The sequence below is a fragment of the Marmota flaviventris genome, chromosome 2, assembly GCF_047511675.1.
Source record: "Marmota flaviventris isolate mMarFla1 chromosome 2, mMarFla1.hap1, whole genome shotgun sequence".
Taxonomy (NCBI): Eukaryota; Metazoa; Chordata; class Mammalia; order Rodentia; family Sciuridae; genus Marmota; species Marmota flaviventris.
Window position 1 is genome coordinate 31,294,397 of NC_092499.1, and position 26,879 is coordinate 31,321,275.

The 26,879-nt window shown below is 36.0% G+C and overlaps 1 protein-coding gene across 9 annotated transcripts in view; it reads right to left on the reverse strand.

Moving 5' to 3' along the window:
* Positions 1-26,879, reverse strand: part of Sipa1l1 (signal induced proliferation associated 1 like 1) — a 364,872-nt gene that overhangs the window by 58,565 nt on the left and 279,428 nt on the right. For all 9 annotated transcript variants that reach the window (XM_071607707.1, XM_071607706.1, XM_071607705.1 and 6 more), the window contains 4 exons: positions 22,879-22,982; positions 19,147-19,304; positions 2,916-3,489; positions 2,061-2,335 (listed from right to left, as the gene is read on the reverse strand). In XM_071607707.1, coding sequence (XP_071463808.1) covers positions 2,061-2,335; positions 2,916-3,489; positions 19,147-19,304; positions 22,879-22,982 — 1,111 coding nt within the window. The remainder of the gene's footprint in view (positions 1-2,060; positions 2,336-2,915; positions 3,490-19,146; positions 19,305-22,878; positions 22,983-26,879) is intronic.

Here is a 26,879-nt window from a genome sequence, read left to right on the forward strand (position 1 = left end):
TCTGAAGTTAGACTTAAGTTTGCAGATGAGCTCAGGAAATAACTGACTTTTCTGAGGCTCGGTTTCCTTTAAAACAAGAGCAACAATAATAATACTATTACCTCAGAGAATTATTTTAAGGATTCAATGCAATTATTCATATAATAGTGATTTTTCTAGGACCTGGCACATTAAAGTAAACCGCTTAGCAAATGTCACTTTTACCAACACACCAGAGATGATAAACCTAGTCTAGCACATTGCTGTAGATAAACCACCTCTTATCACAGTTTTATCGATCCAGCACCAGGCCTTCTGATCCATTTGTCTAGTAACAACTGTTTATGATTTCAGTGTCAATATTGTTCCCCCGTCTCTCCACACTCACACCAATGTACTTCCCTCTTACGTTGCCCCATAAAAGCCTGGGAGCCTAGAAATAAGGAAAAGATAGCATCACAAGGTCTATAGGCTTCATCTTTGAGAGGACCACCTTCAGTCTACAGCTCTTCATCATGTGTAAGTAAGGTCAACAACTCACAAATCTTGTTTTCAATGGGTTCCCTTTGAAGCCATTTCTAAAGGGAGGAGGAGGAGCAGGCCAGTTTATAGCTGCCTGTTTAGAGAGACCAAGGACAGCAGACAGGCAGCAAGCAGAGGAGTGCAGAGCACTTGGAGAGTGTCCTAGGTTGAAACCCCACTGCCTCGGGGGCTACCTTGAGTCATGTTTTGTATCCTGATTTGGGAGAATACTAAATAAAAATATCTGTGTTGTGATGCTGCTGCTGCTGCTGGGGATTGAACCCAGGGCGTTGTGATGCTGGGCAGGTGCTCCACACTGAGCTATATCCATAATTCTTAATGTCTATGATGATGTGCTTAAGGAAACCAAAAATGGCTAACAGGTTCATCAGCTCTAGTTAACCAAAGCAGGATATGCATGTAGGGCATTTTCAGAATATTCCCACTCCTAAATAAGTAAGTAAATAAATAAATAATGATAAAGTATTTTTTACTATATTTTGACAAATCTTGGGTCTTCTAAGAAACAAGCAGTATTAGGAAGTACTATTACAAGCAAAGTGTGGATGTAACTGAAGTATGTTTAGGTTATCATTGCTGCTTACCTTTAAAGTACACAAATAACCTATCCCAACTGTTTACATTCTGCCATCTGATAACTATAAACTGATGTAAGATCAGGCACAGGGAATGGTCATTTTAGGAAGAAATACGATAAATAACTTTGTCTTGACTTTAGAAGACCTAAGAATTAACTGCCAAAGCTTAAGAGAAATTCTTAGAAAACAATGGCTAAGTAAATAACAAATTGTTTAAAAAAGAGCAAAAATACCATGTGTAAGCGCAAAGAAAGAGGGAAATAAAAAAAAAAAGCAGTTGATTAAATTTGTTCCATCAAGAACCCTCCCCAGAGGCAAAGAAATTAAGTTTTCGACATTGCTGCTGGCTTGGCAGGAGCTGGACAGGCAGGAGGGCCTGGGCTTTCCCCTTGGGAGAAGGGTGGAAACCAAACTGCTAAGGCATCAGGAGCAGCACCAGCGCATCTGAAGCCAATTCCCAGCACATGCAGATACAGTAGGAAAAAGCCTGTAAGTCATGTTCAGCTGTCCAGGCTCAGGAAGCAGGGCCCAAAACAATACTCTGAGTTTGGAAGAGCAATGAGGTACCAATGAGAGAGTGAGTGTCATGAAACATGAAAGAGAAAATCTGATGGGCCGAGATGCTGAGCATCTTTGAATGTGAAGTGGCCGATGCTTCTCAGCTATTGGTGCAAGGTGCTTTAAATGGATATTACCAGACATCTATGTAGCAGCAACTTTATGCATACAGAGATGTAAATCCTAGGACTGGCCTCAGTTACTTTTTCTAGCAGCTGCTGCCACATGCTAAAAGGGAGCTGTGTGCTAAGTGTGACTTTCCATGGAAGGAACTTTCAGAATGGCATGTAATCCACTGCGCTTCCCAACACCTTACTTCCATACTTTCTAGGAGATGTTCTACGTGGTACACAAAGCCTGCTATCAAGTCTCTGCGTCAGCTGCTAGCTAACTCAGACCTACCTCCGTGGGGTGCAGTCTTCATGGGGGGGAATGATGACAACTTTCACTGTGACAGATGTTCTCAGGAGATCGATCATCTGCTCATGGCTCAGGGTGGCCACTGCCACCTTGCAGATTTCCACCAGGCGGCTGCCCTGCCTCAGCCCTGCCTGCCAGGCATAGCCATAGGGCTCCACATCTGCCACAATGCCCTCATAGTTGACATGGAAGCCAAGCTGTCCTAGCCCATTTCTTCGCAGAGTCATTTCCACTGATTCACAACCTTTTGAAACAAACTAGAAAAGGAAACCAAAGTTATTGGGGTTGACCTGGAAAAACATTGCAAGCAGCGTTATTTCTGAATACCTACTGCCGACTGAAGGGTAGGCTAGTTAATTTCCCCTTTACTAGTCTCTATTCAATAGGCCAAAAGGAGCATATTTGTTGCATCCAGAGAGCTCAATGGTTTTCCTAAAGTTACAAGGAAACTTCTAACAGAGGAGTTGGCAGCAAAAAAAACCTATTCTGTTACTCAACTCACTTTAAAATACTCAAGGTAGCAGATACTCAAACAAAAATCTCTTTTCAACTACTATTTGAAATTGGTTGGAATGCAATATCAGTCACCAAGGCAGTGGGATCAGCTCACATGCAAGTGAGCTTCTAACACAAACACATAGTAGATGGGTCCTCTCCCCCATGTTCGGATATTTTTCCAAATAAGTGATGGGAAACACAAACTGAGATAAACTCTGTGTCACTTCACATTAGCAAGGAGTTCCCAGAGGTGCAAATAAGCTTCAGTAACCTGACCCTGGTCGGTACTGAAAACTTTCTGAAAGAGAAACTGCATTTGTGTGGAAGGAAAAGACTCACCTGTAGCCTTCTGACAATTTCTTTGATATCCTCATTGCTAATAAAACTTTCCACTGAAACACACTCTCCTCGCTCATAGAAGATTTTGAGGCTTGTGTCAGTGGAAGTCCACCCCAGCACGTCTCTGCAGGAACAGTTGAAAACCACACTCTTTGTTTCCTGTTCGATGAGGACGATGAATTCATTGGAGATCCCTAGGAGGCAGTCTAGTTCCATAGCCTTGGTGTAGTCTTTAGCACGGACTGCCCACACTATGGCCCCCATGCTACTGAGCTCAGCTCCTGGATATGGCTTTGACTTTTCCTTCTTCTTGGAGGCCAGAGAGATGAATGGAAACTTGCCTGAAGGGTCGATAGGGGTGTTGGTAACATTCTTTTCGGCAAGATCTTTCAGGTATTCCTGGCGGGTGCGAGTTGCCATGGCCCGAAACTTTTCTGATTTATGAGCAGCATTTTCTGCATTAATCACTTTGGCCAAAAGGAAGTCCCTGAACACATTTGACTTGGGGAAAGTGACCCCTTTAGGGATGGGAGGTCCAAAGGAAGGCACATCTCTGGACCTGGTGACAGCCACACTGAGACAAAAAAGCAAAGATCAAAGGCAAAGAGCTATGTCATTATTTCTCAGTTTCACAATATGAAAATAAAACCTATTTTCATAAAGACAGGGCTAGGGTGTAGGTGAGTAGTAGAGCACTTGCCCTGGGTTTGATCCCCTGCATTGGAGGGGGGGGAAAAAAAAGACATACCTCAAAAGAAAAATAACTACTCACTTTCACACAGGGAACAACGTACATTTCTGCTTAGTATAAGCATACTTTTTCATACAACTATATTTAAGCTTTAGAGAACATAAATTTTTATTCAGGCAAAAATAAACAAACAAAAACAAAAAAACCTGAAAACTTTAAGTTATAACTTTCATTTTTTAACAGATTAGATTCATATTATACATATGTAACTCCATAAAAAATTACATAGTATTTTTGCACAAAAGAATATGTCAGAGAAGGAGTTTAGAATGTACATAGTTAGACTGATCTATGACATAAAGGATATGTAAGGAGTTGAAATCAGAGATAAAATTCAGGAGATGAAAGATGACTCCAATAAAGAGATATTCTGAAAAGAAACCATGCAGAAATCCTCAAAATGAAGGAAGCAATAAACCAAATTAAAAATTAAATGTAAAGTATCACCAATAGACTAGAACCCTTGGAATACAGAACCTCAGGCAATGAAGACAAAATATATAATCTAAAAATAGAGTTGACCACAGAAAGTTGATGAACAGAACTTCTAAGAATTATGCAATAACATTAAAAGACCAAATTTAAGATTTATTGGATAGATGAAGGCATGAAGATACAAACCAAAGGAATGAGCAATCTTTTCAATGAAATAATATCAGAAAATTTCCCAAACCTAAACAATGAAATGGAAAACCAAATATAAAAGGCTTACAGGACCCTAAATGTACAAAATTACAACGGACCCACACCAAGGCACATTATAATGATAATGCCTAACATACAGAATAAGGATAGAATTTTAAAGACTGCAAGAGAAAAATATCAGATTACACAGAGGGGGAAACCAATTCAGATCTCAGCTGATTTCTCAACATAGACCCTCAAAGTTAGGAGATCCTAGAATAATATATATATACCAAGCTCTGAAAGAAAATGGACGCCAACCAAGAATTCTATATCCAGCAAAATTAAGCTTCAGATTTGAAGATGAAATAAAATCTTTCCGTGATAAAAAAAGTTAAAAGAATTTACAACTAGAAAGCCTGAACTACAGAATATTTTGTTCTCAACAAAATATTCCATGAATATGAAATGAAAAAAAAAAAAACAAAACAAAACAGTGAAAACTAGCATAGGGAGCAACTACACTAAAGGATCAATCAATCAAAAGAGAAATTCAACTTAAAAATCAGAAATGAATAAAATGACCAGGAATATAAATAACCTTGAACATTAATGGCCTAAACTTACCGATTAAAAGTCATAGACAGAGCTGGGCATGGTGCACATGCCTGTAATCCCAGCAGCTTGGAAGGTCGAGACTGGAAGATTGAAAGTTCAAAGCCGGCTTTAGCAATAGCGAAGCCCTAAGCAACTCAATGAGACCCCATCTCTAATTGAAATATAAAATAGGGCTGGGGGGTGTGGTTCAGTGGTTGAGTGCCCCTCCTGAGTTCAATCCCTGGTACCCCCACACCAAAAAAAAAAAAGACTGGCAGATTAGATTGAAAAACAAGACCTAATAATATGATGTCTCCAAGAGACTCAACTCATAGGCAAAGACATCTACAGAATGAAGGTGAAAGGATGGGAAAACATGTATCTCTCACATGGATCATATAAACAAGCAGGGGTTTCTAGCCTCATATCAGATAAAGTGGACTTCAAGCCAAAGTTAATCAGGACAAAAGAAGGACATTTCATACTGATTAAGGGAATTATACATCAACAAGTTAGATAACAATTGTAAATATTTATGCCCCAAACAATGGAGCAACTACATATATCAAGCAAACCCTTCTCAATTTCAAGAATCAAATAGACCACAACACAATAATACTGGGTGATTTTAACACACCTCTCTCAACATTGGGTAGATCCTCCAAACAAAAATTAAACAAAGAAACTATGGAACTAAATAATACAATCAATAATTTAGACTTAACAGACATATATAGAATATTTCATCCATCAATGAAAGAATAGACTTTCTTCTTAGCAACACACAAATCGTTTTCTAAAATAGACCATATCTTTATGCCACAAAACAACTCTTAGCAAAAAAAAAAAAAAAAAAAAAGAGAAAATACCGTGCATTCTATCATACCATAATGGAATAAAATTAGAAATCAATGATAAAATAAAAAATAGAAGCTACTCTAAGACATGACACACTAAATAATATGCTACTGAATGGCAAATGAATAACAGAAGAAATTAGGGATGAAATAAAAAAATACTTGGAGGTAAATGAGAATAGTGATAAAACATACCAAAATCTGGGTTGGGGTTGTTGCTCAGCTGTAGAGCACTTACCTAGCACATGCAAGACCCTGGGTTTGATCCTCAGCACCACATAAAAATAAATAAATAAAGGTATTGTGTCTAACTACAACTAAAAAATAAATATTAAAAAAAAAATACCAAAATCTCTGGGACACTATGAAGGCAGTGCTAAGGGGAGAGTTCATGGTATTGAGCTCATTCATTAAAATAATAGAAAGTCCAGAAATAAATGACCTAACATTACATCTCAAAGCCCTAGAAAAGAAGAACAAATCAACACCAAAAGCAGTAGAAGACAGGAAATAATTAAAATCAGAGCTGAAATCAATGAAAGTGAAGCAAACAAAAAAAAATTCAAAAAATTGACAAAGTAAAAAGTTGGTTCTTTGAAAAAATAAAAATTGATAAACACTTAGCCACACTAATGAAGAGAGAGAGAGAACTCAAATTACTAAAATTTGTATGAAAAAGGAAATATCATGACAGACACTCTTGAAATACAGAAGATAATCAGAAACTATTTTAAAATTTATACTCCAATAAAATAGAAAACCTTGAAGACATCACCAAATTTCTAGAGACATAAAACCTACCCAAACTGAATCAGGAGGACATACACAATTTAAATAGATCAATTTCATGAAATAAAAGATGCCACCCAAAGCCTACCAAACAAGAAAAGGCCAGGACTAAACAATTCTCAAGTGAGTTTTACAAGCCTTCAAAGAAGTATTAACACCAATATTCCTCCAATTATTCTATGAAAAAGAAAAGGAGGGAACCCTTCCAGACTCATCCTCTAAGGCTAGTATCACCCTGATACCAAAACCAGATAAAGACACATCAAGGAAGAAAACTTTAGACTAATATCCCTGATGAATATAAATATAAAAATTCTCAATAAAATTCTGGCAAATAATATACAAAAAGATACAAATGCACTGTAATCCAGTAGGGTTCACCCCAGGGATGCAATGTTGGTTCCACATACAGAAATCAATAAACATATTCATCACATCAACAGACTTAAAGACAAGAATCATATGATTATCTCAACAGATACAGAAAGAGCATTTGACAAAATACAGTACCCCTTCATGTTCAAAATACTAAAAAAAACTAGGAATATAGGAACATATTTCAATACTATAAAAGCTATCTATGCTAAACCCAAGGTCAGCATCATTCTAAATGAAGAAAAATTGAAAGCATTCCCTCTAAGAACTGGAACAAGACAAGAATGCCCTCTTTCAGCACTTTTATTCACTGTCCTTAAAACTCTAGCTATAGTAATTAGAAGAAAGAAACTAATGGGATACAAATAGGAAAAAGAAGACCTCAAACTATAATTATTTGCCAACAACATGATTCTATATTTAGAAGATGCAAAAAATTCCACCAGAAAACTTCTAAAACTAATAAATATATTCAGCTAAGTAGCAAGATATAAAATTGAGACCCAAAATCAAATACATTCCTATGCATCAGTGATGAATCCACTGAAAGAGAAATTAGGAAAACTAACCCATTCACAAGAGCCTCAAAACAATAAAATACTTGGGAATCAATGTAACAAAAGAGGTGAAAGACCTCTACAATGAAAACGACTGAACACTAAAAAAAGAAATTGAAGACAACCTTAGAAGATGGAAAGATCTCCCATGCTCTTGGATAGGCAGAATTAATATTGTCAAAGGGCCATACTACTAAAAGTATTATATAGATTTAATGCATTTCCTGAGGGGCTGGGGTTGTGGCTCAGTGGCAGAGCACTCGCCTAGCATGTGTGAGGCACTGGGTTTGATTCTCAGCACCACACAAGAAATAAGTAAATAAAATTAAAGTATTGTGTCCATCTACAATTAAAAAAAAAATCCCAATAACATTCTTCATAGAATTAGGAAAAGCAGTCATAAAATCCCTTTGGAGAAATAAGAGACCCAGAATAGCCAAAGCCATCCTTAGCAAGAAAAGTAAAGCAGGAAGCATCACAATACCAGACCTTAAATTATACTACAGAGCTATAGTAACAAAAATAACATGATATTAGCACCAAAACAGATACACAAACCAATGGTACAGAATAGAAGACACCAAGACAAACCCACATAAATACAGTTATCTCATACTAGACACAAAGGTGCCAGAAACATACACCAGAGAAAAGATAGCCTCTTTCAACAAATAGTGCTGGGGAAACTGGAAATCCATATGTAGCAAAATGAAATTAAACCTCTATCTCTCACTCTGCACAAAATTCCACTCAAAGTGGATCAAGGACTTTGGCACTAAAATAGAGACCCTGAGCCTAACAGAAGAAAAAGTAGGCTCAACTCTCCACATGTCAGCTTAGGAACTGACTTCCTTAACAAGACTCCTAAAACGCATGAAGTAAAATCAAGAATGAATAAATGGAATGGAATCAAACTAAAAAGCTTCTTAACAGCAAAGGAAACAATCAAGATAGCCTACAGAATGTGAGAAAATCTTTACCACCTGCACTTCAGAGACAGCATTAATCTCTAGGATATACAAAGAACTCATAAAACTTCATACCAAAAAGCCAAATAACCCAATAAATAAATGGACTAAGGAACTGAACAGACACTTCACAGAAGAAGAAATACAACCAGTCAACAAATACATGAAAAAATGTTTGACATCTCTAGCAATTAGAGAAATGCAAGTCAAACCTACACTAAGATTTCATTTGACTCCAGCCAGAATGGCAATCATCAAGAATATACGCAACAATGCCAGGCATGGTTGGCACATGCCTGTAATCTCAGTGGCTTGGGAGGCTGAGAAAGGAGCATCATGAGTTCAAAGCCAGCCTCAGCAAAAGTGAGGTGTTAAGCAACTCAGTGAGACCCAGTCTCTAAATAAAATACAACAAAGGGCTAGGAATGTGGCTCAGTTGTTGAGTGCCCCTGAGTTTAATCCTTGGTACCCCTCCAAAAAAGAATACAAACAACAATAAATGTTGGTGAGAATGTGGGAGAAAAGGTACACTCATACATTGCTGGTGAGACTGCAAATTGGTACAACCACAATGGAAAGCTGTATGAAGATTCCTCAGAAAACCTGGAATGGAACCATTATTTGACTCAGTTATCCAACTCCTCACTTTATACCCAAAGGACTTAAAATCAGCATACTACAATGATACAGCCATATCAATGTTTATAGCAGCTTAATTCAAAATAGCCACATTATGGAAATTTCCTAGATGCCCTTCAACAGAAGAATGGACAAAGAAAATGTAGTATATATACACAATGGAATATTACTCAATCTTAAAGAAGAATGAAATTATGGCATTTGCCAGTAAATGGATAGAGCTGGAGAATATCATACTAAGCGAAATAAGCCAATCCCCAAAAACCAGAGGACAAATGTTTTCTCTGATATGCAGATTCTAATTCACAATAGGGGTGAGGGAAAGAAAGAATAGAGGAAATCTGGATTAGACAGAGGGAAGTGAAGGGAAGAGAGGGGGTAAAGGGGTAGGATGGAAACTAGAATAAATTGGATATTATTAACCTATGTGCATATGTGATTACAGGACTAGTGTAATTCTACATTATGTACATACAACCAGAAGAATAAGAAATTATATCCCATTTATGTATGATGTGTCAAAATCATACATAACAACATACATACATAAGTTATACATGATAGCATTCTACATTTATACATTCTACTGTCATGTATAACTAATCAGAACAAATTTTAAAAAAGAATAAAACCTGTATATAGTTTGGGTGGGGGAGGTTACTATAATCACAAAACCTTTCAGAACACAAATATGCACACTATTTCAGATATGATAACTATAGGCAAAAAGCTTATTATGAAAATGTCATAAGATGCGTGATCTATCAGAAATAAATTAAATTTTTAATCAAATTAAATAAATATTTTTTGTTGCCCTCTGTGTGAGGCATTATGCAACCACATAAAAAGCACAATTTTAAAATAAAAATGCTGAGTAACAGAATGATTATAATCTTTATATAATGGCAACAGTGCTTTAAAATCTTATTTTTAAATTGAGCTATTCTTTGGTCCAAATTCTTTACTTTTGGTATGTGATTCTGACAATCCACTTATGAGAAACATTTTCCTTTTCCCATTCCTTTAAGCTAGATTTATATAAAAAAGCCTCTTCCAGTCATCATCGTCATTATATTTTATATATATATATATACATACACATACACACACACACACACACAATTAATAGCCTATTAATTTTAATCTTGAAAGGAAAAATTTCTCCTGAAACAAATTAAGTGGAAATGGAGAGACAGAATGTTTTATATCATGTTCTAAAATTACATGTGACATTGTTGCCTGAGTTTAAGATAGTTGGAAATGATGATTCTAACTCATCAAACAACCCTCTTTCCAAATTATTTAAAAAGTCAGTTATTGAATTGCACTAAGTATTAGGGAAGTGATATAGAATCCATGTCTCTTAAACTCCCAGAACAGAAACTTCAAAGTGTGCACCTTTCAAATTAAATTGAAGAGCTCTGTTTCATGTTTTCTTTATTTTAGGAAGCATCTGCTTTAAGATATTCAAATTTTCTTTTCAAAAAATAAACATATCTTAAGAAAACAGGATAAATAAAATTCAAAAATTTTAGTATACAAGTTATATTCCAGTGGAATGGAAAGCTACATTACTCTGTCAGAAGATGCTATGGAACTGACGAATTTTTGGTTTTCACAAATTAAGAGAAAAAAAGACTACCTGATTTATTTTATGACAAAGAAAGGCTGTGAGCAGTGCTCCATATTCTGTTGGAGAAGAGTTCCACAGAAACCTTTGAATGCATGCATTATGCTTAATTATCCCTGTGTTAGAAGGGCAATTTTTCTTGTCTATTGTGCACTGTTTGACTTGAATGCTGACAGCTGTATTTTTAATTTGATCATGTTATATATTTTTTTCTTCTGAAGTCAAGCAAAGATACTGAAATCCAGATTAGTTACATTTTCTAAGAGGAATCCTGAAAGGATCCAGAAATATTTAATATCTTTCATTTTAAAATTGGCAACTTCTCTTGCTAATTTCACTCAAATTGCCATTCTTTCTCAGAAAACAGCTGTGATTTTATTTTAAACAGGAGAGAAAAATTCTTAGCAGGGGGTGTGATTATGAGCACATCCATCTACTTATCCCCAAACCCACTGGCTTTCTATAGATCTATTTATTAAGTGATAGAACTTTAGGCAAATATATACAGAAAACCCACCAATAATTAGAGTTCTAGAATGAACTATGAAGGAAAGAACTGAATCTTTAACATGTAATTATCAATGATTCACCATGGTAGAGAAGTAAATGATACAGACACTAAAATCAGCTTTGCATTATCAGAAATAGAATCCCTGTAGAAGATGAGGAAGATGATACCCTAGAATGCCCTTTTCAGATAGAGTTTTGTTTTGTATAAATCTAACTTTCAAGGTTTCCACAAGGTTAAAAACTCATTAATTTAGATGCCACAAATTCTGAACTCTTGATAATAAAAGTTTAAGTTAAATAGAATATTTTGATGATAAAAAATAAGCCTGTTCTGAAATTTCAGTTTGCTATATATGGATCCTTAAGACATATTAATTATAAATGGTTCTTGCTATTTTTAAAAGCAGATTCCAAAGAACCTATGCTCAGACACATTTGTATTAGCCTAGTTTGCAATTCTGCATCTTAGAAAAAGTACATTCCTTAAAATTATAGCCATTCCTTATTCACCTAGCATTGTTAAGGGCTGACATATTCTACCCAAGAGGGTTATCTAGACATCAGAGGTTGAAGCAGTTGGGGAAACTTAGCAATGGAAGAGAAATCGGGGAAGTCAGTGGTTTTCAAACTCTTCCAATGAAATCTTGAGTTTCATATTAAAATTCATCTCAATTTTGCATTCTTCCAAGGAATATTTGTATCCCATTTAATCTAAAATACGTTTTCTAAAACTTTTGAGAACAACCAAAGGACCAGGAAGGTGTCCTGTGATTACCCCTCGTGATTAGCCAGTATTACAAGTAGCATCCTGTGATTTGCCAGCAGAGGACTCAAACCCCTAGAAGTAGTTCCCACCAGACTTGAGTTTCTGGAGGGCTAAGCCCTCTTGATCCTTCACGTAACATAGGGCCTAGCATATAGGAGGAGCCTGATGAATTGTTGACAGACAATTGAAATGAAATGGTTTGTGTAGAGTTGTCAAGACTGTGCTAGGGTGGGAGATAAACTCTAAATAGCCAAAGCTCTTGATAAGAACATATTACTCGCTCTGAGTTAAGGTTTCTTGGGTGGAGTAATATGTCTTGATACTCAATTTCAAGTTGATATGTAAGAATGCTCCAGAGACATCTGAACAGAAGTCAATGGGAAAAAGAGAAGAATAAGATACTTGAACTTTGAAAGCATGGAAACAACAGTAAACAATAATTCCTAACCCCAACTTTAAAAGAAAGAGGACACAGAAAATGCCAAATAGTAGAGGCTCTCTTCTTGGAGCGTGGGTCAGAGTGCCATCTTGGGGAGTTTCCCAAGAAAGTGGATCTGGGCAAAGGATGGGAAAGATCAGTGGCAAAACAAACATAAGCCACTCAATCTGTCTTTGGAAAGCATTTGATTTCTAACAGTACTCAGTCACCCAATATTTCACTGAGTTCTTCCTATATGCTAGCCACTGTGTTAACGATGAGGATCAAGGGTGAGTATGTCATAGGCTCAGCCCTTCAGATATTCAAAGTCTGGTGGGAACTACTTCCAAAAGTTTGAGTGGTTTGCTGGGGGAAATGCAGGATAGTACTGGTAACCTTCTGGAAAAGGCACTTTAGTCCTGGCAGGTCAGGGGGGCCTTCCCAGAGAAAAGAAAAGCAACAATTTATCAGATGACGGAGAAGCAGAATGTGTGGGGACAGGCATCCAGCCTAGACAACAGAGAGACAAGGTACAGCACATACTTTTTGAGGAGGCTAAGTAGCTACACAAGAGCGAGGTGCCAGTTGGGAAAGGAGTTGATAGAGCTGCCTGAAGAGACTGAGACAGGAGAGGCCAGACCTGAAAGGCCCCATCCAAAAGGCTATGCTAGGGAATCGAACTTTTCCCTAAATAATTTTTTAAGTTCAAAGAATGACATACACAGGGCTGGGGTTGTAGCTCAGTGGTAGAGCACTTGCCTAGCATGGTTGAAACCCTGGGTTTGATCCTCAGCACTACATAAAAAACAAATTAAAAAAATAAAGGTTAAATTCTTAATTTTTTTATTTATTTTTTTAGTCATACATGACAGTAGAATGCATTTTGATATATAATACATACATGGAATGTACATATATCAATCATATTGTCTATTCTATTCTGCTGCCCTTCCTATCCTCCCTACTCCTCCCCTCCTCTCCTATCCTTTCTCTCTATCCAATCTAATGTGACACACTTTTTTTTTTCCTTTTTCTCATTACAACATCATATATGTATTCTGTATCACAGTGAGGTTCTCCTTCCATCTTCTGTGCAACTCTCCTTCTCCCTCTTTTTCCCCTCCCACCTCTCTTCCCTATTTAGTGGTAGTCTTCTTCTCATGCTCTTCTAAATGTTAAATTCTTAAAAAAAAAAAAAAAATAGAATAACATTCAGATTTTTTCCTTAGAAAGGTCAGTTGCACTGGCTAATGGAGTTGCTGATTAACATGGCTTGATCTTCTGAAAGAAATTTCTACCACTTGATCCATTTTGGCTTTTTCTTCTTCTTAGGTAAAACTTGCAAAAAAAAAAAAACAACTTTTTTTTTTTTTGTGGTGCTGAGGATTGAATCCAGGAAAGTTCTACCACTGAGCTACATCCCCAGCCCCCTTCTTTTTAAATTTTGAGACACAGTCTTCTAAGTTGCCTGGGTTGGCCTTGAACTTGCGATACTCCTGCCTCAGAATCCCATGTCCCTGGGATTATAGACATGCACCACCATGCCTGGCCTGAATTCATTTTTTTTTTTTTTTTTAAAGAGAAGGCAGAGGACAGACAGGACATTTCAGGAGCTTGTACCACACTCCTTTACTTATTGCTGGATTTTAAGTAGATGTCAAGCAATCTTCCACTGCACAGAAAAATGAATTTTAACAACTAAGGGGTTTCACAATCTGGTCTAGTTCCAAGTGCTTTTTGAGCTACATTATACTGACTCTTCAACATTATTACACTTTAACCACTGAAAATAATTTTTTTCCTGAGAGAAGTAACTTATTTTTACCTTCCTAGAAGTAGCTACTGGTCAGAATTAGCATTTGTTTTGAAGACACAGGGTCATTATTACAAGTACTTATTACTATGCTAGTTTAAAAATATTCTTTAACTTCATCAAATAGGGAGCCAATGGTCCTATCTCCAATTGTTTAAGATACCTTTATATTTTTTATATCTTTTTGTTTCAATTAGGATCCAAATAAAATCAACACATTGTAATTAATTAGTCCATCTTTTAAAAAATTTCTCATTTAATGGATTCCCCTGCACTTCTCCCATCCTTTTATCTCTTGTAATTTATCTGTTGAAGAAACTGGACTGTTCTTGTTTGGAGTTGTCCAGAATCTGAATCTTGTCAACTAAAGGTGCTCCTATGTCTTTTCCATGTCCTATAAACTGACTTGCCTAGAGCCTTGATCAGATTCATATTTAACTTGGGGAGAGAGGAAACATGACTACCTTATAAGAGCACACATCTTTTTTTTTGTGATGTTTGCAGCCTTTGATGATCAATGCCAGATCCAATAATTCATTCGTTATTGAAAAATGGTGATATTCGACACTGTTTTAACAAGGTGAGGCCCTCAGGGGTGAATAAAGTACATTTGGTTATTTGCTCTCAAAGCAGATGTCCCAGACTACTATTCTTACTGAATTTGAATCTTTAATGTGAATACTTTCTCTGCATCTCCTCTAACGATAATTACATATTGATGTTTTTAGCATGTTCTTGCCCTCTGCTGCTCCTTCATCTTTTTGATTTGCAGCTTCTAATCTGCACTATCAACTGAGACCAAGCAATTAAGCTTATTGCAATGATACAAACAGAACAGGGCCTGGAGGGCCCTTTGATCAGTTATAGGGTAAGCTTTGTATGCAGACATTGTGACTGATATCGCAGTCCTTGGCTTTGTCATGGCCATTCAAAGTTATTTGGCTTCTAGAATTAGTCAGTTTTTCCTAAACTTTCCAGTCCCCAGGAAGGCTTAATGACATACTATTCCAGGACCTTCTCTCTGGATTGACTGTAGGAATTTTTTTGTCCTCCAGTTAAATCCCAGGGTTTAGAATAGTGCCTGTCACATACACAAAAAAGTATTTGACAAAAGAACTAGTGAAAAATGAAAGATAAAAACAACTTCCAAACGTATCTTTCTGTGTAAAAATTACCTATTACCTTGCATAGAAACACTGAGTACATTTTTCTAAAATTCTACAAAGGTTTCCTGGATGCCCTGAATTCCAAGGGCCTCTACTGCCTCATCCTCTTTTTTCTTGTGCCAGGGGTCTACTTAGCAAGGCTTCTCACCCTCCATTCTGTCCCTATGCTCCTACTGCACCTACCCCTGACCACATAAAATAATTCATTTTGTTCTCATTGAATTCCTTCTGTGTTTAAAACATACACTGAATCCATTTTCTTTATATCCTTTATAACTTCAGTCTATACTGACCCTGAATTTCTCTACATGTTTATAATAAGATATTTCCCTGAGAAAAAGTTTCCAAGTTCCAGACCACAGACATCAAGTAGGTTTCAGCAAATAAACATATAAGCATAAATGAGAAATATTTGAGAAAATTGGAATGAAGATATTTTAAATGATTAAAAGAATTTGAATTTCTCTAGTTACATCACACAGGAATAAAGTTAAATTATAATTAAAATTAGAATAAATCAATGTAGCTCTAAACTTTACACCAAAGTACTTCTAATGAAAGAGGCATATAAATTCATATTCCTGCTAGTCTGAGGATAGCTGCAGTAGGTAACAAATTTACAGCTGTGAAAATTCTTTGAGGACTCAGTTTTATTCTAAAATTGCCACAGATTTTCTTTTTTTTCTATTTTCTATTCTGCTTTGTAATATATCTATTTTCCTGAGAAAATAAGCTCCTCCTCATTGCCTCCTCCCACGGTAAAGGCTGCATGGGCCTCCAAATACCTCACCATAACCTACTTCATTTGAGAAGGTCAAAGAAAATTTTGATACCTAAAGTTTACAGTAGGAAAAAGTCATTACTTTATAATTTCTTGTGATTTCTTTTGGTGATATTACATATCGGAAATATCAATTATTTACTAATGGAGAAAAGCAAAAAATGTGTTGGGCTGCAGTCAAGCTTGGCAACTAGGAAATTTCAGACACATCTGTGTGGCAAGAGTAGGGGTATTCAGTGTGCTTCTCTTGGCAGACTCCCATAGCATCATATGATAGGTTAAAAAGATGTGCTCTTTAGGCAACAGGTTAAATGTAAGAGAAAGCAAAAATCATGATTTCAGAGATAACAACAAAACAGCAAAGCAATGAAAAAGGCCATAACTCCTGCCCCATTAAGCAGTGTGCTTAGACTTGTGCTGTCCATTATGGTGACCATTGACAACATACAGTTTCTGAGTACTTGAAATCTGATTGGTGTGAGCAAGGAATATTAAATAATATTAAATTTTAATTAATATAAATTTTAAAACTGGCATTTAATTCAATTGAAATATTTTTTAAAAGTGTGTCTGGAACAATCTGGGTGTAAAAATCTACCTTTTCAATTGAAAGTTTTATGAAATCTTAATACAGATTATGTCCACTGAAAATTTAACATCCTCAGATGTGCTGTTAAGTCTAAAATACACTCCAGATTGCAAAGACTTAGTCCAAAAAATGTAAATGTTACAGTATTTTTTTTAATTTTAAGAATCACACTAGTCCAAGTTGAAATGTTAAAACTTAAATATATTTGGTAAATAAAATATTATATGGGGTGAAAAAACAGTATCAAAATTAATTTCACCTATTCCTTATTACTTTTTAAAAAATCTGGCTATTAGAAAAATATAAAATTAATATGTGATTTGTATTTTATTTTTTTTCTTTCCCTTCTTGTGGTAATGGGGATTGAACCCAGGGCCTCATGCATGCTAGGCAAGCACCATAGAGCTGAGCTACATCCACAGCCCTGGCTTGTATATTTCTACTGAACAGTACTGATTTAGACAAAAGCCTGAAAAAGAATAAATTTTCTTTAGAAGAAACTGTCTAGTTTTCCATTCCCCAAACTTCCAGGTGCCCATTCAAAAAGGGCTTAGCTTTCTATCTACAAAGTAGTGTGAAATCCTTTTACATGAATCCAGTAGATAGCATGCTTCAAATGCTCAGGTATGCTCAGGTATTTTCTAAATAAAAAGTTATCCATATCAATTATAGCCAAATGTTCTGTGCTTATTTATTCATTCTACAACTACCCAAGCAGATTTCAAAGAGTATGTCTTAGGTGAAGGGGCTTCAGATGTAGATCTACACTATCAGGGTTTCCATCCTGGAACTTAGGAAACTGAAGACCTCCCTGGTTTGGGTATTTATATAGGCTCAAGTATCTGAGAAATTTTGGAACATAGCTGCATGTCAGGAGCAAGGACTACAAAAACCCACCTTTCATGGCTTGTGAAAGAGGGAGAGGGTAAGGGGAGGAATGGAATGGAAAAATAAAGTAAAATAGGGCTGGGTAGATAGTTCAGTGGTAGAGTGTTTAGCTAGCATACACAAGACCCTGGTTCAATCCCCAGTACCCAACCCCCACCTACATCTAATTCTGCCCAGTGAGAGTCAGCTGGACTCAGGCAAGTTATATAGCCATTGTGTACTTCAATTTCATTGTCTGAAATGGGGACAAAAATGGTACCTGCCTTCATAGGTTTTAAAGATTAAGTGAGGGAAAAGGAAAAGTACTGGAGAATAAGTCTGAACAAATTATATTGTGTGCATGTACAAATTACATAATAAACCTCACTATTATGCATAAGTACAATGTGCCAATAAAAATAACTGTTAAAACACAAAGAATGCATGAGATAATAATCACAAGTGTAATTTTAATTCTATTTACATATAATACAAAAATAAAGAACATGTACACACATATACACACACCAAGATTAAATGAGGTAACACATGTAAGGTAGAGAGAGTGGTACTGAGCTTACAGGAAGACCTCATTGAATGCATCCTGTGATGCAAGCAAGGACAGCAGCAGTCAGCAGCAGTCTAGAGTAACCTTTACTAACTCTGACCCCTAAAGTGCTTCACTCCTAGAATTAACCTGCATTACCCTAGAATTAGATAGTAGTGGACCTCACAAACTCATTATTAGTCTGTATTGGCCACTTTCTGTGCAGGTAGCCACATTACTTCAAAAATGAATATAAAAGATTAACAAAGTCTAACACCTGAAGCTTATGGATGTAAAGATATGCTAAACTTTCATACTTTGAAAGGCTTGATGAGTATTAGACATGTCTTACAAATACTAGAATATCCTTACACTTCTTGGGGTTCCATTCAAATCAAGACAGCATCACAGGTCCTATCTCCTTTAGTACCTAAGCCCTCTGAATTCAGATACTCATGAGATTGGTCAACTATTGACACTGAAGTATTTTCAACAGATGTTTAAGAAAGTATAGAAATGCCTCTAAAGTTATATTTAGAAACTACAGTGAATCAAGAAGTCAGAAACAAGATTAGGCTTTTTTAATGACAATAATTGTTTAAAAGTGAATTTCTCTCCCCCATTTATTATGAGAATTTATCTCTGCTTTTGCCGTGTGTGTGTGTGTGTGTGTGTGTGTGTGTGTATTATATATAATTAACACTATGAGTAATTAGTTGGTTAGTAACCAGATGGTATGGATGAAGGCTACTGCCTAAGGAGGAGGTGCAAATGGAAACAGCAGGTGTCTAACTAACGAGTCTGGGGGATGCCAATGCCATCAGGTTATGTCACTGTGTGAATCTGTTCAACTGCATACACAATTTAAGGACCAAAATAAATAGTCACGGACTCTCCACTGCCACTTCAGAAAGCAAAGCTGGATGGGGCCTCTGCATGACACTCAGTCAGTGTCCACCTAGCCACTAGCGAAGTAGGGGTACATACCTGTAACAGACGTTGTCGGTGCAGGGGCTGTGAGCCCTGACAATGACAAAGACATGCTGAAAATGGGATCTGATATTTTTCGGGCTGAATGGCTGTGCTCCAGGCTCTTGGAAAACAATTGTTACAATATCATTTCCAATATGCCGCTTTCGTAGGAGCTATGAAAAAAATAAGCAATCAACATAAATGACAGCGCCCTTATTTCCCCTCCCGATTTTCTTTATATAACCGTATTTAAAACACTCATTACTAATCAGTACAGACTAGGGTAGGTAATCTATGCAGTTATTGTCAATATTTTAGCTTGTCTTATTCCCTCCAAGGAATATGGAAATGAATATTCTGAAATTTGCATAAAATATAAGGCCATTCAAATAAATCTAACCAATATCTGGCATATTATGCTCAGACCCAAACATCTCCAAACCCTCAGTTTCTATAACAACAGTTTTGTTCCATTTTTGTATAAGAAAGAAACTTGCCACAGGGAAGATTTCAGAGATGAGAACGGCTGAAGCAATTACAAGGCAATTTATGTTCTGGTTTAATTGGCTGCATTTAGAGAAAACGTGGCTAAGGTGTTGCTGTTAGACTTTTTATGTCACAAACTGAGAGTGTCGAAAGTAATAATATTCCACAATGGAGTAACGATTTAAAAGTAGGTTAAATTTCAGGTTTAAACAGCTACTTTAATTACAGTGAAAGCTGCTTAAGACGACCTTCTGTTTCATGTTAAATGGTGTTTTATATAGGTGGTTTCAAATTCAGGCACCCCAAATCATTGTAGGCCACTGCCTTTTCACAAGGGGATTATAACACTTTAATTCAATAGTGTAAAGAAAAAATGAACGAAATATGTGTTTCTCTTATTTATTTATTTATCTAGGTACCAGAGATTAAACCCAGGGGTGCTTAGTCACTGAGCCACATCCCTAGCCCTTTCTAATATATTTTATGTAGAAACAGGGTCTTGCTAAGTTGCTTAGGACCTTGCTAAGTGTTGAGGCTGGCGTTGAACTCATGATCCTCCTGCCTCAGCCTCCTGAGCCTCTGAGATTACAGGCATGCAACACCACACCCAGCTCATATATTTATTTTATGGAAGCTCTTAAAAGAGAAAAATAACTCAATGTGACATTTTATGCACTATCCATTAGACATAAGGTTGCACTTATAAAACTTAAAAAATTCTCTAGTGACATCAAGGTACGCAAATTACGTAACAGTAAAATCAATGATCTATACTGGCTGTCAACTAGGAGAAAAGATGCCTTTTAGATTAGGATTGAGAATTGGGGGTTAGAAGGGAGAGAGAAGGGAAATTGCATGGAAATGGAAGGAGACCCTCAGGGTTATACAGTGGAGGGGGTAGAGAGAGAGGAGGGGAGGGAAGGGGAGAGGAGGGGAGGGGGGAGGGGGGAGGATGGGAAAGGCAGCGGAGCACAACAGACACTAGTATGGCAATATGTAAATCAATGGATGTGTAACTGATGTGATTCTGCAATCTGTGTAAGGGGTGAAGGTGGGAGTTCATAACCCACTTGAATCAAAGTGTGGAATATGATATGTCAAGAAATTTGTAATGTTTTGAACAACCAACAATAAAAAATAAAATAAAAAAAAAAAAGAATTGGGGGTTAGAATGTTTAGGAAATGCGCTTTTAACCTTAGGAATTTGTAAATATCCCATATTATCTTCAATTGAGTCATTTTACTTCATTTCTAAACATGATATATAATCAGATGTTATGGACTGAATTGATTGCTGCTCAGAATATTCCAATAATTAAAGATTATTAACATATTCAAGAGCTTTAACAAGCCAAAAATAAATACTACTTGTCTATGTCCATTCATGCATAGATGACAATAGGGGACATCATCTTTTTTCATGTAATGTCATTCTTTCCTTGATATGTGTCTTGATATCTGAAATTAATGACTTCATGAAGGACAAAACAGAAACAAATCCATTTATCTCTCTTACGCATAATAAAAGCCTGTATTCATTTTTAAAAGAGCGCAAAAAAAAAAAGATTATAAGAGATACATTATTTCCATGTTTTTCCATGCATAAAGTCATCTATACAGAAGAAAATTAATTCCTCAGCTAAAGAATGAGAATTTGTTTTCTCTTTTTATACTGGAGATTGAACCCAGGCTTCCTCTACCATTGAGCCACATTCCCAGCCCTTTTAACTTTTTTATTTTGAGACAGGGTCCTACCAAGTCACCAAGTAGTTAAGGCTGGCCTTGAAATTTTAAGCCTCCTGCCTCAGCCTCTCAAGTCATTGGGATTACAGGTATGTGTCACTCAGATGGCAAAAATTTCTTAATATATAACAGTACTAATTATTTTCTTATTCTTGTCTATGATCACACACTTTTGCTTTGATTAGACCCCCAAATTAAAATAGTTTTCCACTTAAATATCAACTTAAACTCATTTACTTAGAAATAACTGAATCTTATTAAATTTTTTACCCTCACAAATCTGATCTTTCTATTCTGAGTATTCAGGCAGAATAAGCCTTTTATCTCCCCATTAAAGATAATTTGTTAAAGTTCTTAATTTTTTTTTTTTTTTTTTTTGGTCTACTGACTGGTCACAATAAGAAGTCTAGTTAGCATGGTATATTTTAGAGAAATCTAGAACTTGGAGTTTGCATAAGACAAAGTGTCAACAAAGTCCAGATTAGTGAGTTTATCTTAAAACAGGTTCATTTTAGATTTATAACTGATTCACTACTTTTTGTCCTATTTTTTATTAATATGATAATCTTGAAAGGAAACTTTCACTACTTAGATTTGTGATTTACTCAAACCTAAATCGATGAAGTGCTAGATTAGATCAGTGTTTGGTAAAATTCTGTGAAAGAGGATGTGATTCATTCTGCAGCTGGCCTGAGTTCTGTTAGTACAACAATTGACAATAACAAAAATCTACATCCACTTTAAGGTCACAAGTAAAACTGGACTGTTCATGTTTTTAATAGCTTTGAAAGGAGAGTCTTTTTAGTTCTCTAGTTGGTATTATTTATTTTGAACTAAAAAAAAAACCTACCACATATTCTCAAAAACGATACTGCCAGTTTCCATTTTACTCTGTAATGATCATACTTCTTAGTTGCTGCACTTTACTATCTCAAATTTTAGTAATGACACACTGTGCTTTTAGATCTTTTTAAGACAGACTACATTGTGTGACACAGACACATGCAGTTGTTATTTAAGGTCCTTGACATCTCCTGATGAACATGCTATGACAGAACATTATTCTGAGATTCTACTGACACTGTGACTTTTCTCCAAGTTAGACTAAATCTCCCTTGAAATCTAAATGAAGAATCAGTACTTTGCTGCTTTCTGCACTGGCCTCTTGAGAAATTTCACCCACTTCCTGCATGTTCTTTGCAACCCTGCAGAGTCATCTAATCACGATTTCAACTTGTTCTCTTCAGATTTCATGAAAACCTCAATCCCTGTGGGTGAAAAGCAAATGATTAATTCGCAAAGCCATCCAGCTGGCTGTTAACCTGGAATCTGTGTCTCTTCATTTGTTTTCCGCTCATTTGCTATTCCTGTTTCCACAGAGCACAAATCACAAAGCTTCCTGCTGCGGTGACAGGTGCAACACTAAATTCTGGTTTCAAATTTTACAAACTTGCCACTTAGGCTTCTTGGGGAAATGAAATAAGCGGGGGAAGCACTGATAGCATGAAGATCTCTTACCTGTTGCTTGTTGTTGGGTGTATAGGGCAGCATGGTAGACACATGGAACATAATCTCATAGTCTTTGTATGTTGTGTACAGAGAATGGGTTCCAGTGGAGTCAGCTACAGTAAAAAAATACAAAATGATGAAATGACTATCAGAATAGGAAAACTAATTCATTTAAGATAAATATCTCAGGGGAAAAAAGGAAGAAGGAAAGAAAATTATTTGGAAAGAAAAGGTCTAAACAAGACCCACTGTAGGTTTTAGTACTTTCCTTTTTAAAAAATAACCAATCTTTTTTGGCAGTCTAGGAGACCTATGAAATTGGATTTCTTCTCAGAATAATATTTGTTAATGAATTAAAAAAATGTACAATTTCAAAATAAATCAATTATACAGAAAATTTAAAAATACAATATACATAAAATTTATAAGATCTAATAATTTATCTACTTCTATTATAATTCTGAAGGAATGATAAGTCCAAGCAATATTCTAAGATAGCTGCACCAATAGATAATGTGATATGAAAACATCTCCTATTTATGGACAACAGAATCATAGGCAGAGCAGTTAGTACTATGGTTTGTTGTCTATATTCACAATTGAAGGAATTTCTAAATTTTGACCTAAGCTCTGTGAAAGTAATGACAAAATGATTATCCAAGTTCCCTGACTCCTGATTTCTGCACATAAATATCAAGTTAAGAAACTACTTCTAGAGGCTAGGGTTGTGGCTCAGTGGTAGAACACTTGCCTAGCTCATGTGAGGCACTGGGTTCGATCCTCAGCACCACATAAAAATGAATGAATAAAATAAAGGCATTATGTCAATCTACAACTAAAAATATATATAAAAAAGAGAGAGAGAAAAGAAACTTTTTCTAATACTTCCAATTCAAGCAAGACAACTGTTCTTAACACACAGTGATAACAAATCCGAAACTCTGAAGCACAAAGGTATTTTAGGAATGCACAACAATTTTTTTAAAGACTTAAAGGTATGTGTTGTGTTTTCACCTTTTTTAATGGGTTGGGCGGTGGGGAACTTCTACTGCCTAAACAAAAATAGTTTCAGAATCAATATGACCACAAATTCTTGGAAACCAGGGAAGAGAGTTACTAACTACCCAAATCAAAGGGAATATCAGTTTAGACTTGAAAGACATGGTTTATAAACCACAAAAGGAACAGAAGTACTTTCAGTCTGGGCACAACCCTCCATCAACTATATTTTTGAAGACCAGAACATTTTGCTGCATTTTAGAGAAAGATGCTATAAGACAAAGGCTATAGTTCTCAAAGGCAGAATCCCAGGCCCCAACCGCAAGAGTGCTGCACATTGGGTATGGGGCCTCAACAGAGGAATCTGTTTTTAATAAACACTCTAGGTAATTCTAAGGCAGTAGCTCCACAGAAGTAGCTCCATGGCCCTTAGATACTGCCCCAAGCACAGACTACAATTGTGGCTTACAGACAGCTTTAGAAAGGTGTTCTAGATATCTAATTTTAAGCTTGAGCTTATTAGAAGGTATTAATTTTGAAGCTGGTATAAAATACTAGGGTTTAAAAATAAGTTAAAAATAGAACAAAGCTAAGATTATTTTTTAAAAACTGCAGAAATAAACTGGATGCAGTGGTGCATGCCTATAATCCCAGCGGCCTGGGTGGCTGAGGCAGGAGGATCATGAGTTCAAAGCTAGTCTCAGCAACTTAGTGAGGCTCTAAGCAAGTTGGTGAGACCCTGTCTCTAAATAAAATACAAAACAGGGCTGGGGATGTGGCTCAGAGGCTGAGTGCCCTTGAGTTAAATCCCTGGTACCAAAAATAAAAAAAGTTTGCAGAAATATGTACCCATGTATGACTACCCAAGAAAAGAATCTTACAAATCTCAGTATCACCACCACAAAAAAACCGCAGCATTTTACTACAATAAAGTACTCTACTGTTTAAGATTGGACTTGAGTAAGAAGAACTTATCCACTGTTAAAGATCCCTGCTATAAATATATACAGAACTGATTACTGCATTTTAAAATTTTAAGGTGACTGTGTCACATATGATGTATATTTACCAGTGTTTCAAGTAAATTTTAAGCAAAATTAATGAGCTAGAAGAAAAGATTGTCACTTGTATTAATTTGTAACATTTTGCTTTATATAGCTAATATAAAAAGGATTATTGTCAGAGAGAAAAACTGATATGGAAGACAACCCAAGAGATAATTTACTTTGCTGTTTCTAGACATTTCTTTCCTCTTCACATCTCACCTCATACAACATATGCTACTTGACCACCATTTGCTGGGATCTTTGGAAATCCCAGAATTTGCTGAGAATTTCCAACATTTTGGAAATAGTTTCAAAAGTTTCAGAGATGAAACTAGGGTCAAAACAACAAAAATTTCTGAGAAGTAGTAAATTCTAAAATCTGGAAATTACTATGTACATAATAGAATTGCTAAGCTTTACCAGGGAGAATAGAAAAAGAATGGTCACTGTATTTTCTAAAATAAAATAAAATATCTAATGTTCTTGTTCTTGGTTCTATTCCCCCTTGGAACTGGGGTTTGAACCCAGGGAACTTACTACTGAGCTACATTCCCATCCCTTTTTTAAAATTTTTATTTTGAGACAGGGTTTTGCTAATAAGATTTTCAGGCTAGTCTGTTTAAGCCACCAAATTTTGGGGGATTGCAGGTGAACTACCACACCGGGCTCATTATTGTATTTTTAGTAACCATGAAATCCTGAAACTATGAAAGTCTTAACAGGATGAAAATTAGAAAAATAGATAAAATGCCTTTTTATTTGTCAAAAAAAAATACATATTGAGGAATCTCAGGCACCATATAGGTCATCTCAACAATCACAAGACCCATCTCCAACTCATATTTCCAGGCAGGGGCATGTACTCACTCATAAATTGGAACTTGAAGGTTAAGTCATAACAAGTAAAACTTCTCTAAGAATCAAACTAGATAATGAGAAGAAGACACTGAATAATTGAGGAATGATAATATTCTCAATTGCTTTAAAAGGTATAGATAAGTGATAATGTCCTACATCAAGCATTTCTACTTGAAGATGATATAAATAGGTAAATAAGCCTGCAGAAGCAGTTTCAAGGTACAGACAGTGTCACAGCTGTACCTAACTTCTTTTGACTCTTTTGCTTTTAGGTAGTTGAATGCATGGATGATATGGTAGATGTGTGTCAATTGAAATGAGGAAAAAGTAATTAAAACTTTCATATAACTTTTTCATGGTCATTAAACAAGAAAAGCTCAATGAAAGAAAATAAATCTATACAAATCGATTTTAGGAAAAGTCCTCAGTTTTAAATATCTAAGGAGGCTGGGGATGTAGTTCAGTGGTAGAATGCATGCCTAGCATGCTTGAAGCCCTGGATTTGATCCCCAACACTAAAAAAAAAAAAAAAAAGAAGAAGAAGAAAAGTAACATCAATGTAAATTAAATCACAGATAGATTGTAAATCTGATTCTAATCCACAGTTTGAAAGAATATATATTCTAACAGCTTACTGCTGGGACCATTCATTTAAGATCCTCATGCTAGAGTGAGATCTCACATGTGTGCAACCTTCCTTGAAGGATCAGGGATGCTCAGAAGCACAGCAAACACAAGGTATGCATTGTGGAACATTGGCATATATCTGAGATGAGACAAGTTTTGGATCCTAGGGTACTACTGATTTACTCACGTATGAAGTAGTTGGGGGAAGTGAAGAATTCCATTTGTCTGGCATCTGATGTATTTCCTAATTTTTAAAAATGAATTTTTAGCCTTGGTCAGGAGACAGGTTAATTTACTTCAAGGAAGATAAGCTTGAGAACAGTTCCAACAACTATTGCTATTACCCTTTACTATAAAAGGCAAATTGATACTGTGTTAGTTTAAGAAATGTTCTTGGAGCTCAAGGCTTCTCAAAATCACTAGCCTATTGAGAGACATGGACAGAGATAGTGTGCAGCTGGTACTTAACAGTCAGCCACT